Here is a 21010-nt window from a genome sequence, read left to right as displayed (position 1 = left end):
TTTGAATATTTGAGACGCAATTAAAATGCGCCTGTTGGCAGTCAAGTGCTTTTTTCATCAACGCGTCGTTTTCTTTCGTCTCGAGTTTAAGCGACGTTGTGGTTTTGTGGATCAAAACAACGCTACGAAAAATGCCGAGTAAAACAAGGCTTGGTAGAGGTTAGTCAAAACATGTTATACACTTTTCCCTCGAATGAAAACTTTCAAAATCACGCTCTCCCGAAAGAGAGTAGTGTTTTATTGCCAATAAAATAAAACATGAAATAATGGTTTGGAAATTGCAATAACCGGTGTAGATGTCTGAACCATGGAAATATCAAATGTCTTGCTTTTTTTTTTGTAGTTATTTTGTGTGTGTTCTTTCTACATCTACAATATAAACCAAGGTTTATTTGGCTGATTACAGAGAATGACAACATGCTTAAACCCGCTTTTTAAATAACTATATTTAAAATGCTAATTTTGAAACGTAAAAATGCCTCAGGGAAGAAATAGCATGAAATCTTTCAAAATACCATCAAATATCTCGTCGGAAAAGTGATCGTCGATAGCCATATTAGACGTTGGTAAGAAATAGTTTCTTTTAATACAACAAAATACAACAACAATTATTTTTGCATATTATTTTCTTTTTTATTGTAGACTTATCCAATTATTGTTATGCAAGGAAATGCCTAGTATACCTGAATGAGCTATTGTTTTTCTGCAATGTAATCAGCAGAGCTCATTTAGACACGAATCAATTTCGGGTTTTTCTAGTTGCACAATAAATTAGCGGATGTTGCTTCTTGAAATACTAGCTACTAACGAAGAACCACTAGAATAGGACGATCCATTAAAAATACTGAAGAAAAACGAAGGGTATACTTATCAACGGGGCGACAAAATATGTATGAAATAAGCATACCCGCAAAATGCATTTGACATGCTAGTTTAAATATATACTAATAAGAATTATTGTAAAGAAACTGCGTATCCACGTATAAAATGTATTTAAAAATGTCTAAGAGAATTTCCTATCTAAGTTTAATGCAAATGTTAGCTTTGAGATGCCACTTCGTTTAATCGATTGTAATCGAGCAGGTACTTGTCAGACATTATACTATCGTCTCGAAAACTGGGCGATCTGCCACACCGTCCTGATAAAACAAAATAAAACTATATAAAAAAGCAATAAACCATAAACATTATCTTACAAAAACGTTATTTTCTTAACTTGGAATGTCATTTAATCTGGTATTGTAATCTGCGTAATACAAACGATAATTTAGAATTTGATCACGTGTTCCACTCGAAACCACCAGCACAATGCGTAAATATTTGCCAGTGAATTAATTGGTTTGCAATTCGCTGATAATAACTTTTTCTTCTAGAACCATAAAGAAGAGACTGGAGAAAATGCTGGATGAAATGGCATGTGGCATTCCTGTGTTATTTGAGGCAAGCTCGTAGACATGGAGAAACGGGATATTGAGAAGTTTAAGGCTGCTCTCAAAGGCATCGAGCTAAATGAAGAGGGAGAGAATGGGGTGGCTGATAACAATAACCAGGAGAAGAAAGACAATTTAATAGCTGGACCTCGAGGGCTGGAGGAAATGGAGATTATAACGGATATTGAACAATGTGAACCAGTTGAGTGCAGTAATCCAGAAAACGTAAAAAGTTACGATGCCATTGAGGATATATTTTCATCCGAAGGAGAAGAAGATTTACAAGAGATGATACGAGAAAATGAAACTATCAAGAACGCGCTGATAAGGCTCAAGAAAGAGCAAGATTTCTGGTTAACGACAGACTCTGCCAGCGAGACGTCAGACGATGCCGACACGATCATCAGCTCCAGGAGTTTTATAGAAAGCACCGCAGAGCGAATCCAAATAAACAAACTTCTAGCTGAGAAGGAATACTTAGAGCTCAAACTAAGTCAAGTCACTCATGATAAGGATGACACAGAAGTGAGGCTTAGGAATCTAGAGAAGAAATCATACAAGAGCAATTGGAAAAGTAATGAAACAAGTCCACAAAACATGTATAAAGGCAGTGAAGCCAGAGATGCAAAGTCACCAAAGCACAAGCCTAAGAGACGTGAAGAGAGCGTTTATAAGGAAGCTTTGGCGGCAATGTATAAAGCACATCGCAGAAGTAGCTCACCAAGGTTTGCTAAGGGTTATGAGAGTGATATTGCAACACTTGCCGAGGAGAATGCAAAGTTAGGGGAGATTATAGATCATTTGGGTCTAGATCCGGATAACCCGAAGGACGACTCCATTGATGCACTTCTTGCATCCTTTGAAAATCGAGTCCCTAAGGATGAGTTTCTTAGGCTTGAGAACGAAAAGATTCGCCTTGAGCACGTGCTCAGAGACAGAGAAAGACAGTTAAAGGAGAAAGATAGGATTATTGAAGAAAATAAGGCTGATTATGAAGAGGATCTGAAGTCTCTGAAAGAGCTGCTACGAAAAGCAGAAGAAAAGTCAAAGAGTAAAATGAAAGCAATTAATGATTACGAGATTCAGATCTTGGACTTTAAGAGTTCTTTCTCCGAACAGATAAGCACTCTTGAAGCAGCACTGCAACACGAGCAAGAGCAAAAGACAAGACTCGAAGAATTGAACATAAGCCTTAGGGGGGATAACGAGGCGATTCTAAGGGAAGTGGACGAGATGAAGCGCGCACTGCTCCTGGCCCAGGAGCGTGAGAAGGAACTAGAGGCAATATGCAGTCAAGAGGTCTGTCGACTCGAAGAGAAACTGGCGACAGAGACTAACGAGAAGATGATGTTGAGCGCTAACTTCGAAGAACTGGTCAAGGATCTCATGATGCTGAAGAACAAATTGCTGGAAGAGAGTGAGAGAAACGGTAAGCTGAGAAAAGCTTTCGAGAACGAGATTTTGAGCCTTGGAGGGGTTCCCCATACAAGGAGGATGAGAAGCAATGTCACGACACCGACACGAGATGATCTGGGAAACTGGGACCGAGTTACGTCACCAGCACGTGAGAGTATCGAAGCTGTGGGGAACTGGGACAGAGTTGTGTCCCCATCACGGGACGGGAGCAAAGATGCAGGAGAAATGGAGAGAGGTACACCGTCACGTGATAAAACTGGTGAATCGGTGGGGTTTGATGCCCATCCATCATTACGGGACAACAAAGACGAAGACCCGAAGGTCGAAGAAGAGTACGAGGAGTTAAAGATAAAGTACAGCAAACTGGTAAAGGAGCTTGAGAATGCGAGGGGCGAAAATGGCGTGGCGTCACCGCATGTGAAGCAGAGTTTGTACGAGAGCGAGTCTATGAAGGGTAAGATTAAAGACCTTGAAGATGAGGTGAGATACCTCAAGGAAAGGCTTGAAGACATGGCCAAGGAGAAGACGAGGAGACGAGAGCTCGAGAAACAGATTGAAGAGCTTCAGGACGAATTAGATGACGTTTCTACGCGAAGAAACGAATTACAGAAAAAGCAGGAAAAGATTATAAAAGAAAATGACGAATTGAACGATAGGATCAACGAGTTGGAGAAGGAAAACGACTATCTTGCAAAAGAAATCAAAGATTTCGCTAATAAAATAAAAGAAATGGAGACATCTTATGAAGAAAAAGAACGGGAGAGACAAACGGAGAAAGCAATGGGGCAACTAGTTGAAGAGATAGATATTCAAAAAACGAAAAACTCGGAAATGACAGAAACTGCAAGTGGGTTGAAGGATGGCGTCTTTAGTGCGCACGATGCTGATAAAATCTTGAAAGGTGTTCACATTGGAGAAAGCGACGGCAAAAACGCAAAGCAAAGTCCACATGTCAGAAATATAAGCAATAACGAACTACCGACCTTTAGAGGCGATTCAGAAGAATCGCGTATTACAATAATGCAGGACTCATTCCTGCAGACCGAGCCAGGTGTTGAAGAGTCTTTGGACAGCCATGACAGTGACCCCACGCTAAGAGAAGCTTTAACGATTGATGATACCGATGGCAAGGCGATACAATTGGGAGCTCGAGATGGCTATATCTCACCAAGAAGCTCATATAGTACTGAAGAAAACATCCCAATTAAGCCAGGAGAGAATGACGGAGTAGGAAATGATACTAGGAAGGAAAGCATGATACCAAATCTTACAATTGAGGTACAACTTCAAGAACAAGTGACTTCCAACGTATTCGCAGTACAACAAGGGGCAGCCGTAGATGATCAGGAGTTTAAGAAGATGGCTGAGGAATACAGGAACTTGGGATTGCAAGTAGGCGAAAAGCAAAACAAGATAAATGAGCTCACAGAAAGAATCCAAGACCTGGAGGGAGAGCTGTGTCATGCAAAAGAAGAAGGAAGAAGCCTATCGGAGGAACTTGAGAAAGCTGTTGAGGGAGCCATGGATATTGAACATGATTTGAACGATAAACTGGAACAGACGTCAAAACGGTATGAAGCATTGTTGGATGAACTGACAGCGAAGCTCGAAACAGAGAAAATGGAACTGCAGGAAAGACTTACGAAAAACAACGAAGAAATGCAAGAACGAATGAAAACGGAGTTTGCGGAACATCTTGCCTCTAAGGTTGCCAGTTTGGAGCTCAAGCTTCAAGACACTGTTGCTGAGGAAGTCCAGGCTTACAGAGAGGAAATAAAAGACTTTGAAAATCAATTGGAAATAGAAAAGCAAAGAGCTGAACAAGAGCTGGGAGTGCTCAAGGAAGAACTTACAAAGGCAGAGAAAGAGCGCACTGAGACAGCAACAAGAGCAGAGAGGGAAAAGAAACTTTTAACTACAACAATTCAAGCTTTGACCAAGGAACTAGACAAGGTTAAGCAACAGAAGAAAGAGATGAAAAAAAGCTTCAAGAGAAGCAAAGGGGACCTGCAGAATTCCTTCGAAAATGAACGCAAGCAATTTGAGGATTCCTTGGAGAAGAGCAAAGAGGTGGGTAAAATGCTAGCGGAGGAGGTTATGAGGGAGAAATTAAAAAATGAGACAATTAAATATGAGGAAAGAATAAACGAAATGAGTTCACAGATGGAAGCATACGAAATGAAAATAGAACAGCTGCAAAACAAGTTCAAAGCGGAGAAGGGCGAGCTTGAAGATTTGCTACATGAGTCGAGAGTCGAAATGGAGACGCTAATTGAAAAGCAAGACGAATTCAGAGATTCTCTTGATCAGGAATATCAAAGGAAACTACACATAGAAAAACAAAACATTGAAAGTACTTTGGAGAGCCTGAGGCAGGAGATATCCCGTCTAAGAGACCACAGAAAGCAACTGCAGACACAGCTACAGAACAACACAAGGTAAACTTTCAAGTCATGTTTCTGAATGATTTCCTGAAAAGTCAGGTAAATTCACCATGGCTTAGTGAAAGCCTATTGCACCGGGAAAGATGCCAATGGTGCAACATGTCAAGTAAAGCTACCATTGCAGCATTTGAAATGGAGAGGCCTCCCATCACTACATTCAGTGTTTAGATATGAAAATAAATGTAAAGACAAGGATTTGGGACAACGATTAAATAAAATTTCCAAATGGACTTTTATATTTTGGCCATGATTTGTTACAGGAAAGAAGGTGGTTAGTTTTTTTTTTCAGCTTAATTATATAAAAAGCATTCTTGATTATTCCCACTTTGAACGTCGCCACAAAAATGAGGTCATTAAAGAGTACGTCGGTCATATTCTATCGTTTAACCACAAGCTGGTTTTGCTTTTTCAGATCTGATTCAATTCAAGGCCTAGACAGCCTTACCAACAAGGAGGTGATCACACGCCTCGAGTACGAGTACCAGAACCAACTCCAGAGAGACAAGAAATACTACGAAGATAAGATCGCAAGCCTCGAGGCCGAGAACGAGACGCTGATGGAAGACATTTTTGCGCTTAAAACACGCTACAGACAGGAGAAGGCCATGATGAAGGCAGAGTTCGAGACTGAGAGAAATGCGCTAGAGGAGAGACTGGACCAAGAGAGGGAAGAGCTACAGGAAATGATGGGGCTTAGAATGCAAAGTTTTAGGGACTCGAGGGTAAGACCACGGGATATACAAGGGCTCTTGGGTAGGAAGAGTTTAAGGGGCTATAGTATTTGCCATAGAACATGTGTGGAGAGTTTCTGTGTGTCACCTGGGTGAAAGTTATGAAGCCGCCACGGCAGAGTCTAGTGAGGGTCTCAGTAGGCGTATAGTATAGAGCCAACAGAGAGCGTCGCCGAAGACTTGATTAACACTTCAATACTTCTGCCACGTCTTGCTTCTTTTACAAAGTGACTACCTTGGGTTGCTAAAGCTCAGAGATAAACTCAAATCGTTCACGTTTTCTACCCAATCATGTCCGAATATCTGAGTTTTTATCTTGGAATCTAATACCATTTTTTGTGATATAGGATAGGGATAGTAGGATAGGGATCAAGGTATTTGCCTGGGATTTAGCATAAGTTCTGTTAAAGGGCTACTCGTATGCTGGAAGCAAGAAAATTTTATAAAACGCGGAAAACCACACTAACTAAAAATCTTCCTGTTAACTTTATCAAATGCAAAGGATCTAATTGATTCACATCCGATTCAAAGAACTGAGTAAACGTACAGCTTGTTTCAAAACCTAAAAGTACTATTTTCAACCCATTTCCATCAGCTCTATGAGGTGAACCACGATATCATATTTATCTGATAGATCAACCGTCACTTAATAAACCTGGATGGTTATCTTGGCTATTCCGCATGGCTAAAGGTTTTATTTTTTAGTTTAACGAATCAATAGTAAAGTCAATCCTAAATAGTGCAATGTCTCCTTAAAGGGGAAATTTAACTGCATCTTTCTGTGTTCCATTTCCAGAGCACGGTGGAAGTTAACAGAAGCAGCATGACGGCACAAAGAAATCGCGTCCTTCAGAACGAGGTGCAAATGCTTCAACAGAAAGTCACCAGGCTGGAGCAACTCTCACCAGAGCTCATAAACAAGGCGCGACAAAATCAACCAATCAGCATGCAACATCTAAACAATCAACCAATCAGCGTAAAGAATTTGCCAGACCAACCAATAGGCACGCACAACCAATCATTCGTAGTGCATCATCTTAGTGTGAGCCGCTCAAATACTTCACAGCAACGCCAAATGTCTAGTAGTGAAACAACAAGCGGTTCCATTAAAGAGAAGGACAACGTATTTGGAACAGAAGAGGATGCAATAAATATGAGCTTTCCGGGTAAGTGCAGACTACTGCAGTTGGTCGGGCGGTCCCTAGGTACAATTTGTGTGGCGCAGTGTGTTGGTGCATGGCTCACTGTGCAGGTGGTCCCTAGGTACAACTTGTGTGGTGCAATGCGTTGGGGCATGGCTCACTACCGTGCAGGTGGTCCCTAGGTACAACTTGTGTTATGAAGTGTATTAGTGCATGGCAGGTCGTCCCTATGTAAAGCTTGTGTGGTGCAGTGTGTTAGTGCATGGCTCACTGTGCAGGTGGTCCCTTGTTACAGCTTGTGTGGTGCAGTGTGTTAGTGCATGGCTCACTGTGCAGGTGGTCTCTAGGTACAACTTGTGTGGTGCAGTGTGTTGGTGCATGTCTCACTGGCAGGTGGTCCCTTGTTACAGCTTGTGTGGTGCAGTGTGTTGGTGCATGTCTCACTGGCAGGTGGTCCCTTGTTACAGCTTGTGTGGTGCAGTGTGTTAGTGCATGGCTCACTGTGCAGGTGGTCCCTCGGTACAGCTTGTGTGGTGCAGTGTGTTAGTGCATGGTTCACTGTGCAGGTGGCCACTAGGTACAACTTGTGTGGTGCAGTGTGTTGGTGCATGACTCACTGTGCAGGTGGTCCCTAGGTACAGCTTGTGTGGTGCAGTGTGTTGGTGCATGGCTCACTGTGCAGGTGGTCCCTAGGTACAACTTGTATGGTGCAGTGTGTTAGTGTATACCTCACTGTGCAGGTGGTCCCTAGGTACAGCTTGTGTGGTGAAGTGTGTTGGTGCATGTCTCACTGTGCAAGTGGTCTCTTGGTACAGCTTGTGTGGTGCAGTGTGTTGGTGCATGTCTCACTGTGCAAGTGGTCTCTTGGTACAGCTTGTGTGGTGCAGTGTGTTGGTGCATGTCTCACTGTGCAAGTGGTCTCTTGGTACAGCTTGTGTGGTGCAGTGTGTTAGTGCATGTCTCACTGTGCAAGTGGTCTCTTGGTACAGCTTGTGTGGTGCAGTGTGTTGGTGCATGTCTCACTGTGCAAGTGGTCTCTTGGTACAGCTTGTGTGGTGCAGTGTGTTAGTGCATGGCTCACTGTGCAGGTGGTCCCTAGGTACAACTTGTATGGTGCAGTGTGTTAGTGCATGGCTCATTGTGCAGGTCGTCCCTAGGTACAGCTTGTGTGGTGCAGTGTGTTAGTGCATGGCTCACTGTGCAAGTGGTCTCTTGGTACAGCTTGTGTGGTGCAGTGTGTTGGTGCATGTCTCACTGTGCAGGTGGTCCCTAGGTACAGCTTGTGTGGTGCAGTGTGTTAGTGCATGGCTCACTGTGCAAGTGGTCTCTTGGTACAGCTTGTGTGGTGCAGTGTGTTAGTGCATGGCTCATTGTGCAGGTCGTCCCTAGGTACAGCTTGTGTGGTGCAGTGTGTTAGTGCATGGCTCACTGTGCAAGTGGTCTCTTGGTACAGCTTGTGTGGTGCAGTGTGTTGGTGCATGTCTCACTGTGCAGGTGGTCCCTAGGTACAGCTTGTGTGGTGCAGTGTGTTAGTGTATACCTCACTGTGCAGGTCGTCCCTAGGTACAACTTGTGTGGTCAAGTGTGTTAGTGCATGGCTCACTGTGCAGGTGGTCCATAGGTACAGCTTGTGTTATGCAGTGTGTTAGTGCATGGCGCACTGTGCAGGTGGTCCATAGGTACAGCTTGTGTGGTGCAGTGTGTTGGTGCATGTCTCACCGTGGAAGTGTCCCAAGTTTCGTCTACGTTAAACAAACGAATTTTGTTTCTCATTACCCAGCAACAACTACTAACGCCCAAATGCATATTATTGATTGAACATGGGATGAGGATTATTTTTATATTTCCAGAAAAAGACACTCTTGTTGGAGCTTATTCTGTAGAATCCATCTCTGAAAGAAGGCTGTTAGACCAAGAGGATCGAGTGTCATCAGGAGAACCGTCATCAGAAGAAGAACATAATTCCAATAATGAAACAAAGGTTGTCCCTGAGGAAACCTTAGAGTCAGACTTAGAGTCAAGCTTTGAAACATAGCACACTAGTATTTGATATTCAAGCGTTCTATTTTGAACTTTTCTCTAGAAAAAAAACGACAATACAACGTACAATAGTGAAACTATGCTAAAAAAATTTGATGATTACACGAAAGAATTACATTTTCGTACTTATCCATGCCAAGCATTGATTTATCAAATATCTTTAATATAAAAAAAACTTCTATCAATACTATCTAATACTATTAATACAATCAATAATAATAAAACACTGTACTTTGTAGATAGGAAGGTACGTTACTCTATAAAACAGAGCGGGGTCATTACCAGGCTCAAACGGACGTCGTACCAAAAAGGCCGACTCCTAAGAATTCCCAGTGCAAAAAGTGTGTGGCATATCACCCGATATACAATAGTTATATTTCTTCAAAATACCGTTGAAGCAACAAGATCCACAAGCCATGTCCGATGTATTTATCATCATTAGGGTATTACAAACTACAAAACTTGTGAAATGTATTATTTTCCTGATATTTATGTATCTTAAGTAAATGGGGATAAACTTAATTGCTGTGAATAAAAAAATATAAAATTTCTTTCAATTCAGCTTTTTTTCAATGGCCTAGATTAGGCGCAGGGTTGCATTATCGTGCCACTTTAGAAAAGTTTGACGGATGTGACCCTTAGCAAGCCGTTTTCTTGCAATCGAACCTGAATTAACGAAAGGAGTATAAATAAAATGTGACTCCCAAGAAGCAGTTTAGGAAACTGCTGAAGGAAACCGATTTTGTACTAAAGTAAGTATGGTAATAGCGATAAAACTGAACAGAGGGAAGGTGGATATCGTAGGATATCCAAAACATGCGGTCCTTAATGATGATTACTTTGAAGGTGACACGTGCTGAAATTACTGCTTGTTATATCAAGTAGTTGCAGTGTTTTGAGGTTTGGCTGTGTTTTGACGATGAATAACGGGATGTAACCAGAGACGCTTGGAGCGACTCCAGAAAACACTTGCCAGCTTTGAAGATGCTGAAAAGCCATTGAAATGCAATATTAATACATACCATGAAAGCTTTAGCCAATCAGAAGCCGTCTATTACCTGTCCGCTTGTCAAACAACTCCAACAGCAGCGGAAGGTAGCGTCTGTGGAGAAAGGAGAGATTTTTTTACGAAAATGGATGGGAAAACCCGCTATAATTGATAAAAGCAGCACAAATGCAAGGTAGGAAAAGTTCATTTTTATTTGCTAAAATTCACAAGTGTACATTCATTCTAAAAACAACGGTGGATAAGTGCTGCATGCTTGTAGTAAACTTAGATGATATCGTCATAGCATCTCTTTAGACTACGAATTTTCAAACATTTGAAAAATATATTTTCCAGAAATGAAACAGAAAAACATATACATATAAGATACTTTCAGTTTGGATATTTTTAGTTGAACATAATTCCACCGGGAAAACATCAGAAACTGTACATTCATGAAAGCATTTCAACTTTTGAGAGCTTGTTGATAGCTATTCCCGTCTTTCTTACTTTGAGAAGATGCGCTTATCATTTTGGCCAAACAGATTCAAAACTCAGAGCAGGGGATCCAAGTACGATTCCCTTGACTTTTCAGGTACCTTTGGTTCAACAGCTTTGGGAAATCAGTTACTTAAAATAGTTACGTAAAAAAAGTACAATATTTTGTTAATTAATTCTTCAATATCAGAAAAGCTAAGCCCTTTTGCTAAAACCCTAAGAATGAATCATTAGGATTTTCAAGATTTGTAAGTTTCCGAATTCTGCTGTTGAACTTGACCGTGTGCTTTGAGGTGGATTGTGGGTAATGCTCCTTGTCGATTTTAGGAACGCCATCCTTACAACCATGAAAATATTTCGTCGACTCATTTTTATTATACCGTCGCTAAAATATAGTACCTCGGAAATGAAAGTAATAATTTAGTAAACAAAGCTAATTGCGAAAATCCTCTTTCCCAAAATAAGCATACATTTCCAATGAAATAGTCTGACCTTGAGTGCCTGTTATATTGGCGCACATTATAGACTTAATATAGAATAAATTACGTAGTATGACATGCAATGGTCATTCTAGTCATTTAAATTCCACCTTCCTCAGAGTAATAATATGCTTTATGGCATATTATGGTATATATGATGAATCAAGTATCGCTAAAAACTATAACAAAAACATTTAATCACAACCATAAGGTTTATCTCCCAACTAATTTGCTATCGATCTTGATGCACCTGCATTGCCTTAATAACCGAACAACAATTTCAGGTTTGCATCATTGTTCTTTTTATAAAAAAAAAAAAGTGTGTTAAATAAAGAAAAATAAAGGCTTCAGAAAATATCAAATCTGATATTGCATATTCATATGGATGCCTACATTTCCATAACGACCATTTTCTCGATGAAAAATGCGTTCTGAAAGATGTTCAGTAGATTCAGTAGATTAATCATAGAAGTCTTAATTTGGCCTATTTTCACCTTTATTGCAAGTATCAGGAGCCTAAACAGTGCCACATGAAATAAAAAGCAAACATATTCAAATAATATGTCATTTTAGCAGCCATATTCGGAAACTTTGCTTAGTTACAACACATAGATATATTCAAATTTAAATCCAGCGACTTGTTTGAAGAACAGCTCAAATAGCCGTTAAATTTGAATACTCAAATACTATCATTTGCATAAGATGGCGATGGGTTGCCCAGTTTGCTGCTTATATCTTTCCTTCTTGGTTTAGAAACTTGTGAAGAGTTAACATGTCGAGCGGTGAGGCGGCCTCGGATGTGATCGTGGACTCGTCGGATGACGACTCGGATCAACTAGAAGACAGGGAAAGTCACCGGCAAGAAATACAAGACATTGTCAGAGGGTTTCTCCTGGAGAAAGACTTGCTATCACAGGGCCACGAGGAAGAGCTGACTCGCATTAAAGAAGACTTCCAGAGAGAAAAAATACATTTGCTTCGTCAACTAGAAATGGAGCGAGGGAGCGCGGGAAATTCGAGGATTGCCTCCACGGGAAGCGAAACTGGCTATGGGTCACGTGGCTCCATGGCGTATCTCCATTCAGGGTTAGAAAACTCTGCTGGCGTTAATGCAGTAACGTCAAGCCGCCAGACGAACTCCATTGACATTGATAATCATCTTGTCCGGGAAATCGCAGAGGTGTACATGAGAATGAGCAATTGTCCGCTTGAAAGCGCCGTACGGCCTGACTTAGACTTAGAGGACAAATACGAGAAAGAGCGCGAAGTCTTAGAGAGAAAGTTTCTATCCGAGAAACGCGAAATGAAACGAAAGTTGGAGGAAAATTATACTCACAAACTGGAACAAGAAAGAAGTGGATATGAAAGCAGTCTACAGGAGTTGAAAAGCACGATTTCTGAGTTACAATGGCAGAAACGGGAATTGGAAAGTAAAATAAGAACAGAAAAAGAAAAATGTGAAATCAGCTTTGAAAGAGAGAAAAATGAACTGGAAAAACGGCAGATGAATTCGTTTCACGAATATAAGAAACAATTAGACGAGAAGTATAGTGCTCAACTGGAAAGACAGAAGGTCAAGTACGAGGAGAATATTACCGACCTACAGGGAGATATAATGAATCTGACATTACAGTTAAGAGAACTCAATGAAAGCTTGAGCCAAGAAAAAGATATCATAATCGAAAGATTTGAGAAAGAGATTCGAGAAATGGAGCATACCTTTGCCGAGCAAAGAAATTCAATGAAATTCAGTTTGGAATCAGAGTTTAGTTTAAAACTTCAAAATGAAACTTCAGTGTTGAAGACCATTAATAAAAAGCTTCAAGATGACTTGGAGACTTTGGAAAAGGATAAAAAGGAAGTGGAGAGGAAATGCAAAGAGGAGAAGCGCAGGCTTGAGGAACACTACGAGGATGAAATAGCACAGATGGAGCGGAAACATTCTGAAGAAAGAAGAAACCTGAAGGCTAAACTAGAAGCGAAATACCATAACTTGCTGGAACACGACAAAGACGCCATGGAGTCAACCATGTCGGAGCTAAGAGAGGAAGTGATCCTACTACGTAAAGAGAACTCTCAAATTGAGTCGACTTTAGTGGAAAAGAACGCTGAGTTGAGGCAACACTTTGAAATAGAGAAAGAAGAGTTAAACAGGAAGCTTATCCACGAGAAAGAGGAACTGAGGTACAGCCTGGAAGCGGAGTTTTCTCAGAAGTTCGTCAACGAAAGTGCTACTCAGAGTGGGGTTATTCAACAGTTGGATGGGGATTTAAGGATGATGAAAACAAGGTGCGGGGAGCTGGAGAGTGCAATGTTAGAGCTACGCAAAGAAAACGAAAAAATTGGGCGGGAGAGAGAGATCCTTCAACAACAGGCAAATCAATACGCGCAGGATCAACTGGCACAGAGAGCTTGTAGTGAGAGCAAGCTTGAAGTTGATCAACTCAAGGAGCTGATAAGACAGAAGGAGAACGAGATCAGTTTGATCAAGTTGCAGAAGGAACAGACGGAAATTAGTATGTCAGCCTTGAGACGGGAAAAGATTGACTTGGAAGACGAGCTGGCAAGGGTAAAAAGAAGTGCTGTGGACGCCTCGTCAAGAGATCTACCAGAGGGAGGGCCAAGGACTAACGTGGCCACTCACATGCAAGAAAACATCAGAAGGACGGACGAGGAGTTACAGGGCGTCAAGAGGGAACGGGTAGAGCTTGAGGGGCGTCTATCGTCACTACAGCGAAAGAATGAGGAACTTGAGGACGAGCTGGCGACGCTGCGAAGAAAGAAGCTCGAAGTCGAAGATGAGATATCCGCCATTAAGAGAGACAAAGCAGACTCGGATGACCAAGTGAGTTATTTGAAGAAGGAGAAGGCAGAGGTGGAGCATGGCTTAGTCGCCGCCAAGCGGAAGCTGTCAGAGCTTGAGGATGCGATTTCCGCGAACAAGAGAGAAAAGATGGAAAAAGACCATGAAATATCATTACTGAAGCGGACAACTGACACTCTACAAGATGAGATCGCTCAAGCGCGGCGGCACACAACGGCGTCTGGTCCGCACATGGATGGACAAGGTCAAACGGGCACACGCAATTCTCACGAGCACGTACCTGAATCACGTAACTACACGGACCAGCAGGACGGAGGACGGGCTAGGGCACCTGGATCACGTGATACGAGTCATCGTAACGGACACCTTCACTCTACACGCAACAGCGTGGATCAGTTCGACGGTCAAGTACCTACAAGGAGTAACCCTATTCACGTTAACGAACGCGTTTACGAATCACGCAACGCGATCACGCAACAAGAAGCACCAGGATTAGAGATTGATTTCGTGGATGAAAGTGTTCGTCGACTTGAGCAGCAAAAACAGACACTTGACTATGAAGTGCGGGAACTTAAACAAAAGAAACAAAATTTAGAACTTGAACTGAAAAATGCCGAAAAAAAAGGTTCAAGGCAGTTGGAAAATATGTTGAAAGACCACGAGGAAGAAGTCAGGAGAATGAAGGAGGAGAGGAAAGACCTCTGTGAAGAGATAAAGGCCCTCAGAGAAGAGGTTAATGAATTCAAGGCTCGTGTATCACATCTTAAATCAGAGGAACGAAGCCTCGATAGACGCACGAAAGAGTTAACAAATAATGTAAACGAACTTGAGTTCACTTTGAGAGAGCTTGAATTAGAAAAACAGAGAGAAGAAAAAGTGATTCAGAATCTTCATCGACAGCAAAATGATGCTCAAGCAAACCTGTCTCAAAGCGATGTCCGCAACAACGAAAGACACACTAACAGAATCTCCCATGTCAATATAGAAACTGTGAGAAACCGGAACGACCAAGACCACGAACTGGCGAGTTTAAGAAATGAGCGGGACGATTTGAAGCGGAAAGTAAGAACTTTAAAAAAGCAAATGGAAAAAGGTTTTGAACACACGGAATTGAACAATGCATGTTATACGAGTGATATGCAACAGGTTGAAAACAGAGAAGTTGTCGTTTTGAAGAAAGAAAGGCTGCAAATGGAAAGAACGGTGGCTACGTTGAGGCGTCAGAAGACGGAGTTTGAAGCGGAAATCTCGGTCATACGGGAAGTGAAGATAAGGGAGGAAAACAGCGTGAATGTCTTACGTAAGGAAAGGGTAGACTTAGAGGTTCAAGTCACTAACCTTCGAAGCCAAAAGATAAGACTTGAAGCTGAGATATCTGTGATGAAAGAGGAGCGAAGAAGAGACGACAATGAAGTGGATCACCTCAGAAAAGAGAAAAGCGATTTGGAAAAGGCAATGCACAGTTTGCGAAGCGAGAAGACTAAAGTTGAGACAGATATCACGATGGCGGAAGATACTTGGAGAAAAAGAAATGATACTTCAGAACTGAGGTTTGAGGCAGATGACCTTGAAAAGGAGCTGAGGGATTTGAGAAGTGAACGGGTGGAGATTCAGGCGGATGTGACACGGTTGAATTCAATGCGAAACAGAGAAGACCACGAATTAGTCTTACTGAGGAAGCATAAGACCGAGTTAGAGAAAGAGATTGAAGACCTTCAAAAGGCGATTAGGAATGCACCTAAAGAGGAAGTGTGCGAGCGATGTCAGGGCACCGCTGATGGAAGTCATTCAGACAAGTTCATGAATGATTCTTTTGAGATGAGTAGACCTTACAGCCCTCATTCGGATTCCCAATGGATAGTGACCTCTTCTAACCACAGGGTTGGCAATCACGTGACCCAGAGGACTGGTAGCCCATCTCACATGACACAAAGGGCAGATAGCCCATCTCACGTGACCCAAAGCGCTGGTAGTCCATCTCACGGGACCCAAACGGTTGGTAACCCATCTCATGTGACCCAAAGCGCTGGTAGTCCATCTCACGTGACCCAAAGGGGTGGTAGTCTCAACACACCTTCTGTGTTATACAGTGACGTCATCATCCGAGGAGGGTCCCCGAGGTGCAGTGCTGTACCAAGGGATCGTTTACCTCCCTCTCATTCTCCACGGGTTCGCACGAGTATCGAGATAACACATCACAATCACCACAATCAAGCTGAGAACGCCATGTACCCTGATAAGAGATATGCGAGAACTGAAGCCGGAGCTTCGTATGCATCTAACGAAGTGCAGCAGTCAGTTAGCTATCACCCTGAGCAAGCAGATGGATGTTTAGATGAGGGGGGTCGACCTTATGCGGAGAAGAGACACGAAGGCAATCAGGACAGACACGCAGGGAACGTGGGCATTTACAACGACAGCGTTGATGCCTCGCGGGTGAGAGACTATAGTAGTTCATCCATGCGCGTGACAAGTGATGACGACGTCCATAGCTTTCCAATGCAAGAAGATAGAGTGACAAGTTCGAGAGATCTTCCCTTACCAAGTAATAACAACAGTTCGAAGGTTGACACAGGTGGGGTCTCAAGGAAAGAAAACAATGAGGTTGCAAGTCTACGAAGAGAAAGACAAGAACTGGAGCTTCAGATATCAGAGTTAAGGGTGCAGCTTACGAGACTTCAGGAAAATGTGATGGAGATGGTGCACAAGAAGGTGGTCATGGAAACCGTGACGCACAAGGCAGTTGAAGGTGGTTTAACGAGCAGTGATGATAGATTTCGTGAGGAGTTCAGAAGCGAGGTCGCACAGGTTAACCTTGCAGTAAGTACTTTGCCATGAAATTTAAGACACTTGTATAAACGCTTTCTTTGGTTTAGTATCAGGCCCGTAGCCAGGTACCTTAAGCGGGGGTGTTCGTTTACCCATTTGGCGGACCATTTTCTCTGAGTAGTTCTTCCTACCTCGAAGTGGGGCTCAATGTTCCTTCATTAGAGCGGACCTTCCAGTCGAGTAGATTTGGTTCTTTAGAGCCCCCCTCCTTCGCTACAGGTCTGAGCATGTATAATTGGTAAAATTTATCAAAATGACTGAAAACAAACCGCGTAAATTAATTATTATTGATAAAGCTGGCGCTGGATAATGTGCTTTGTTAGCATCCTACAATAAGACGCTATATATACCAAGGTTTGAGCGAAGGCATGCTATTTGCAGCCATCAGGTCATAAGTAAAATATCAAATTATATTTTTGTAACCCACTTCCTCCACTGAATAACTTATTTATCATAGCGATTAGAAGTTGCTAAAATACATCAATTTCTGTGCATTGAAGGATAAGCGAGACGGCGTGATTGAGGAGTATGAGGCTCGGCTAAGAGAGCTCAGGGAGGCCAATATGAATCTGAAGCAAAGAGTAGGACTACTAGAGTGGCAGCTGGAGAACGCAACACAAAGGCTGGAGATACAAGAGATGAGCTTCAGGCGGCAGCAGAAGGCAGGCACTGAGGTGAGAAAGGGGGGAGATAACAGACAGCAGGGTGGAGAGGCATTGAGGTGAGGAGGGGGAGATAACAGATGGCAGGATGGGGAGGCATTGAGGTGAGCTATCAGACAGCAGGATGTGGAGGCATTGAGGTGGGGGGGGGGATATCAGAAGACAGGGTGGGTGGCATTGAGGTGAGGGGGGGAGAGCGATCAGATGGCAGGTGGGGGGATTGGGTTGAGGGGGAGAGAGACATCAGATGACAGGGTAGACGGGCATTGAAGCAAGTTGGGAAGAGATCAGATGGAGGTGGGCAGGCATTGAGGTGAGAGGGAGAGATCAGACTTCGGATAATAATATTGAGGGGGAAAGAGATCAGATGGAAGGGTGGGCAATTAGATGGAGAGAGTTCAGATGGCAGGGTGAGCAGGCCATGAAATGAGGGGGAAAGATCAAATGGCAGAGTAGGTGGGCATTGAGGTGAGAGATGAGATGGCAGGCAATGAAGTAAGGGCATAGGTGAAAAGGCAGGGTTCAAAATAGCGGCTGGCTGCCTGTGATAGCCTGCTGTTTTCTGGTCTTTGCTGGCTCATATTTTGAGTATGCAGGCTTTTTTCCACCAAGATCGAAAAGGCCAGCAAAATCTAGCAGATTTAAAAAAAATATTTTGAACCCTGAAAGGGGTGGAAAAATGATATAAGGCCAGTAGTAGTATCATTCTAAAAATAAAAAATGCAACAAAACATGGATAAAGACAATAGGTGACCGTGTTATGGTCTTTCTTTTCTAGAATAACATAGAGGGTGGAGGCATCTCATCACAGGATGAAAGTCAACTTCATGCATTCTACAGAGGCTTGCATAATCTTCTAGTAAAGGACATAAGCGGAGATGAGCTGAGAAAACAGATCAAGATACAGATGAATGACGTTGATCAGAACAAGGTCAGACTAGTAGTCCTACTAACCCCAAGTACAAGTGTCTAGTTGCAGTATTTTGGACAGAGGAGGGGAGACATTGGGTCAAAAGAGTGTGTGGTGGGTGGGGAAGTGGGGGGGGGGGGGGGGGGGGGCAGACAATCTTGCAATTTTCCCGAGTGGTAAACATTACTGCAATTCTCAATAATTTATGAACTCCTATCAATAACTTCACGCTGCTAGGCTGCTTTCTAGTTTCCGTCAATCCAGCTAACACAGTTGCATTTGGTGGATTTTGATTGGTCAAGGCCTTACGGAGAGGTGATGTGATTGGAAACCATTTCAGTGCTGCCCAATGAAAACGCTTCAAGGATTTTGAATGCCGGAAGTCAAGGGAGTGATTTAGTTGTTGGAAATCGCTGGGAGAATTCGCAGAATACTAAAAACAGTAATTGGGGATTAAAAAAACCCAGTCTTAATTGGGGATGAAACAGAAAACTAATGCCTTATTCTTTGAGATCGGGGATCGTTTATCAGGGCTTTTTTTTACATAATAAATATCATGTTCTTATACATAAAGACACCTTAATACTTATGTGGAATGCCCGTTTAAGATCAACATCGACTACACGAACGTGAACACGAGCGAGCTCCGTCATTTCCTGACCACATACGATAAGGCACAACACGGCACTGATGTCAAATCCTTCAACGGAAAGGAAGCAGGGGAAAGCGATTGCCAGCTACGAAAACAGGTAACAACTAGCAAAAGATGAGCAACGGATACCAATAAACTGAGTATTAAGCGTTAAAACTTACAGGACGTAAATAGCTGACTTGTTTTATCTTCTGCTTCTCGCTGTTTTGTTATGTTTTATAATTTCCCCCGCCTTATCTTGGATGTGTTCAAGGCTTCGCACGGTCAGACCTTACACAGGAGACCCAAAATAACCACAGGAACTAGGACACTGTGCCTGGATACATGTTAAATATTTTGCTTGAATCGAATGAACAAACTTCTTTAAATTTGGTCAGTGAAGTGCTAGGCTAGAATGGAGCTTGGTTATAACAAACTACTCAAGAATTTTGTAGTGCCGTATGGTTAAAAAGAAACATTTCTTGGCTAGGTTAGGTATATTGCTTCGCGTACAAAGTCGCTGGAATGAAAATGCAGGACAACAGGCCCGTACCCAGGGGGGAGGGGGACAGGGGAGTGGACTCGTTGAGGTCTAGCCTAAAACGTGCTTTATTTTTATTACAGCTAGAAATAGCAGAAGCGCAACTAAAAAAGTGCGAGAAGATCATCCATCGACTCTACGCGGAGAACAGCGACTTGAATAAAACAGTACTGAAGTTAGAAGGAAAGCTGAAAAGTTCCAGTAGATCACAAGAGAAGCTACTGCGCAAGCGCGTGCTGCTACAGAAACTGGTAGAAAGGCTGAGTAATCACGTGGGCAAGGATCAGTTAGAACAATCATACCTCGTGCTAGAACTCGATAAAGACATAGCGATATGAAAAGTCTTTGATGAGCAAGAAGAAGTACACTTTTGTTGGCTATATAATTCTCTGTGCATATGTCCGGTTGTTATTGGATAGGATGCGATCCATTAGTGTGAAACCCCCCTAAAGGATAGAAGAATCGGAAAGAATTGTTGAAAACCCCTTTAAGGGATAGCAGTTGGTATAATTTTATACCCAAAAAGATAGGACGATCACCACCGTCTTTTTTTATGGGGAGTCCCCCGCGGGTATATGATTATACAATGTCGTCTTGTTCTGCGAGGCTATATTTAGGTTTTATTTAAGGCTGGTTCTCACAAGGGCACAAGAGTGAGCACAAACGCAAAGCAGGCTAAAAATGATCAAGCAGTTGCGTTCACCTGAGCTTCCCTTCCCGTGAGAATCGGAAAAAGACGTGCGTTGCGCTATGCTCCTGCGTTCCAGTGAGAACCAACCTTTAACACTCAGTATGTTTCTACGATATGAAATCTTTTAGTTAGGCACCTAGAGGGTGTAAATATTTTCAATGCGAAGAAAAGTTTTGTTTTATAAATTGTTTTATAAAGTGAATTTGATGTAAAGCAAAATAATTACAAAATAAAAATGCCTCAGTGACAATCACTAAGATCACTGAGGTACAGGTCGATACAGATGCAGTTGGAAAATCTGAACACTATCTATCTTATAAACGCTTAGTAATGAGCAGAGCAAACAGGACATCTTACCACCAGCTTTCAGCGTGCATCAAGGTGGCAAATTCTGTACGTTTAAGTTAAGTTCTATCTGCGCACTTTTTTTCTGGTGAAGTCTATACAGTGCCAGTGTTTGTATTTTGAAGTCTGTACAGCGCACACTATAATTCTGGTGGAGTCTGTACAGTGCGCGCTGTGTGTATTGTGGAGTCTGTACAGTGCGCACTGTCTGTCAGGTGGAGTCTGTACAGCGCACACTATAATTCTGGTGGAGTCTGTACAGTGCGCACTGTGTGTATGGTGGAGTCTGTACAGTGCGCGCTGTGTGTATGGTGGAGTCTGTACAGCGCAAACTATAATTCTGGTGGAGTCTGTACAGTGCGCGCTGTGTGTATGTTGGAGTCTGTACAGTGCGCACTGTCCGTCTGGTGGA

The 21010-nt window shown here is 42.5% G+C and overlaps 1 protein-coding gene and 1 long non-coding RNA gene across 2 annotated transcripts; one reads left to right on the top strand and one right to left on the bottom strand.

Annotated features, from left to right (window-relative positions):
* The first annotated feature begins 1 nt into the window (after position 1).
* LOC116608478 (centrosomal protein of 290 kDa) lies at positions 2 to 20535 on the top strand. The gene is made up of 11 exons (XM_048731535.1): positions 2 to 159; positions 1374 to 5284; positions 5703 to 6012; positions 6818 to 7187; positions 9014 to 9197; positions 9602 to 9628; positions 11931 to 16809; positions 17319 to 17492; positions 18259 to 18411; positions 18999 to 19139; positions 19646 to 20535. The coding sequence occupies exons 2-11, from the start codon at positions 1455 to 1457 to the stop codon at positions 19898 to 19900; spliced, it is 10323 nt and encodes a 3440-aa protein (XP_048587492.1). The 5' UTR covers positions 2 to 159; positions 1374 to 1454; the 3' UTR covers positions 19901 to 20535.
* On the bottom strand, positions 9346 to 10393 carry LOC116608475. The gene is made up of 2 exons (XR_004292663.2): positions 10262 to 10393; positions 9346 to 10190 (listed from the first exon to the last, which is right to left on the bottom strand). It is a non-coding gene; the product is annotated as an uncharacterized LOC116608475 (long non-coding RNA).
* Positions 20536 to 21010: the final 475 nt, after the last annotated feature.

Source organism: Nematostella vectensis, chromosome 8 (genome assembly GCF_932526225.1).
Source record: "Nematostella vectensis chromosome 8, jaNemVect1.1, whole genome shotgun sequence".
NCBI classification, from domain to species: Eukaryota; Metazoa; Cnidaria; class Anthozoa; order Actiniaria; family Edwardsiidae; genus Nematostella; species Nematostella vectensis.
The sequence above is the reverse complement of the archived record's forward strand: the minus strand, read 5'-3'. Positions and strand labels throughout refer to the sequence as shown.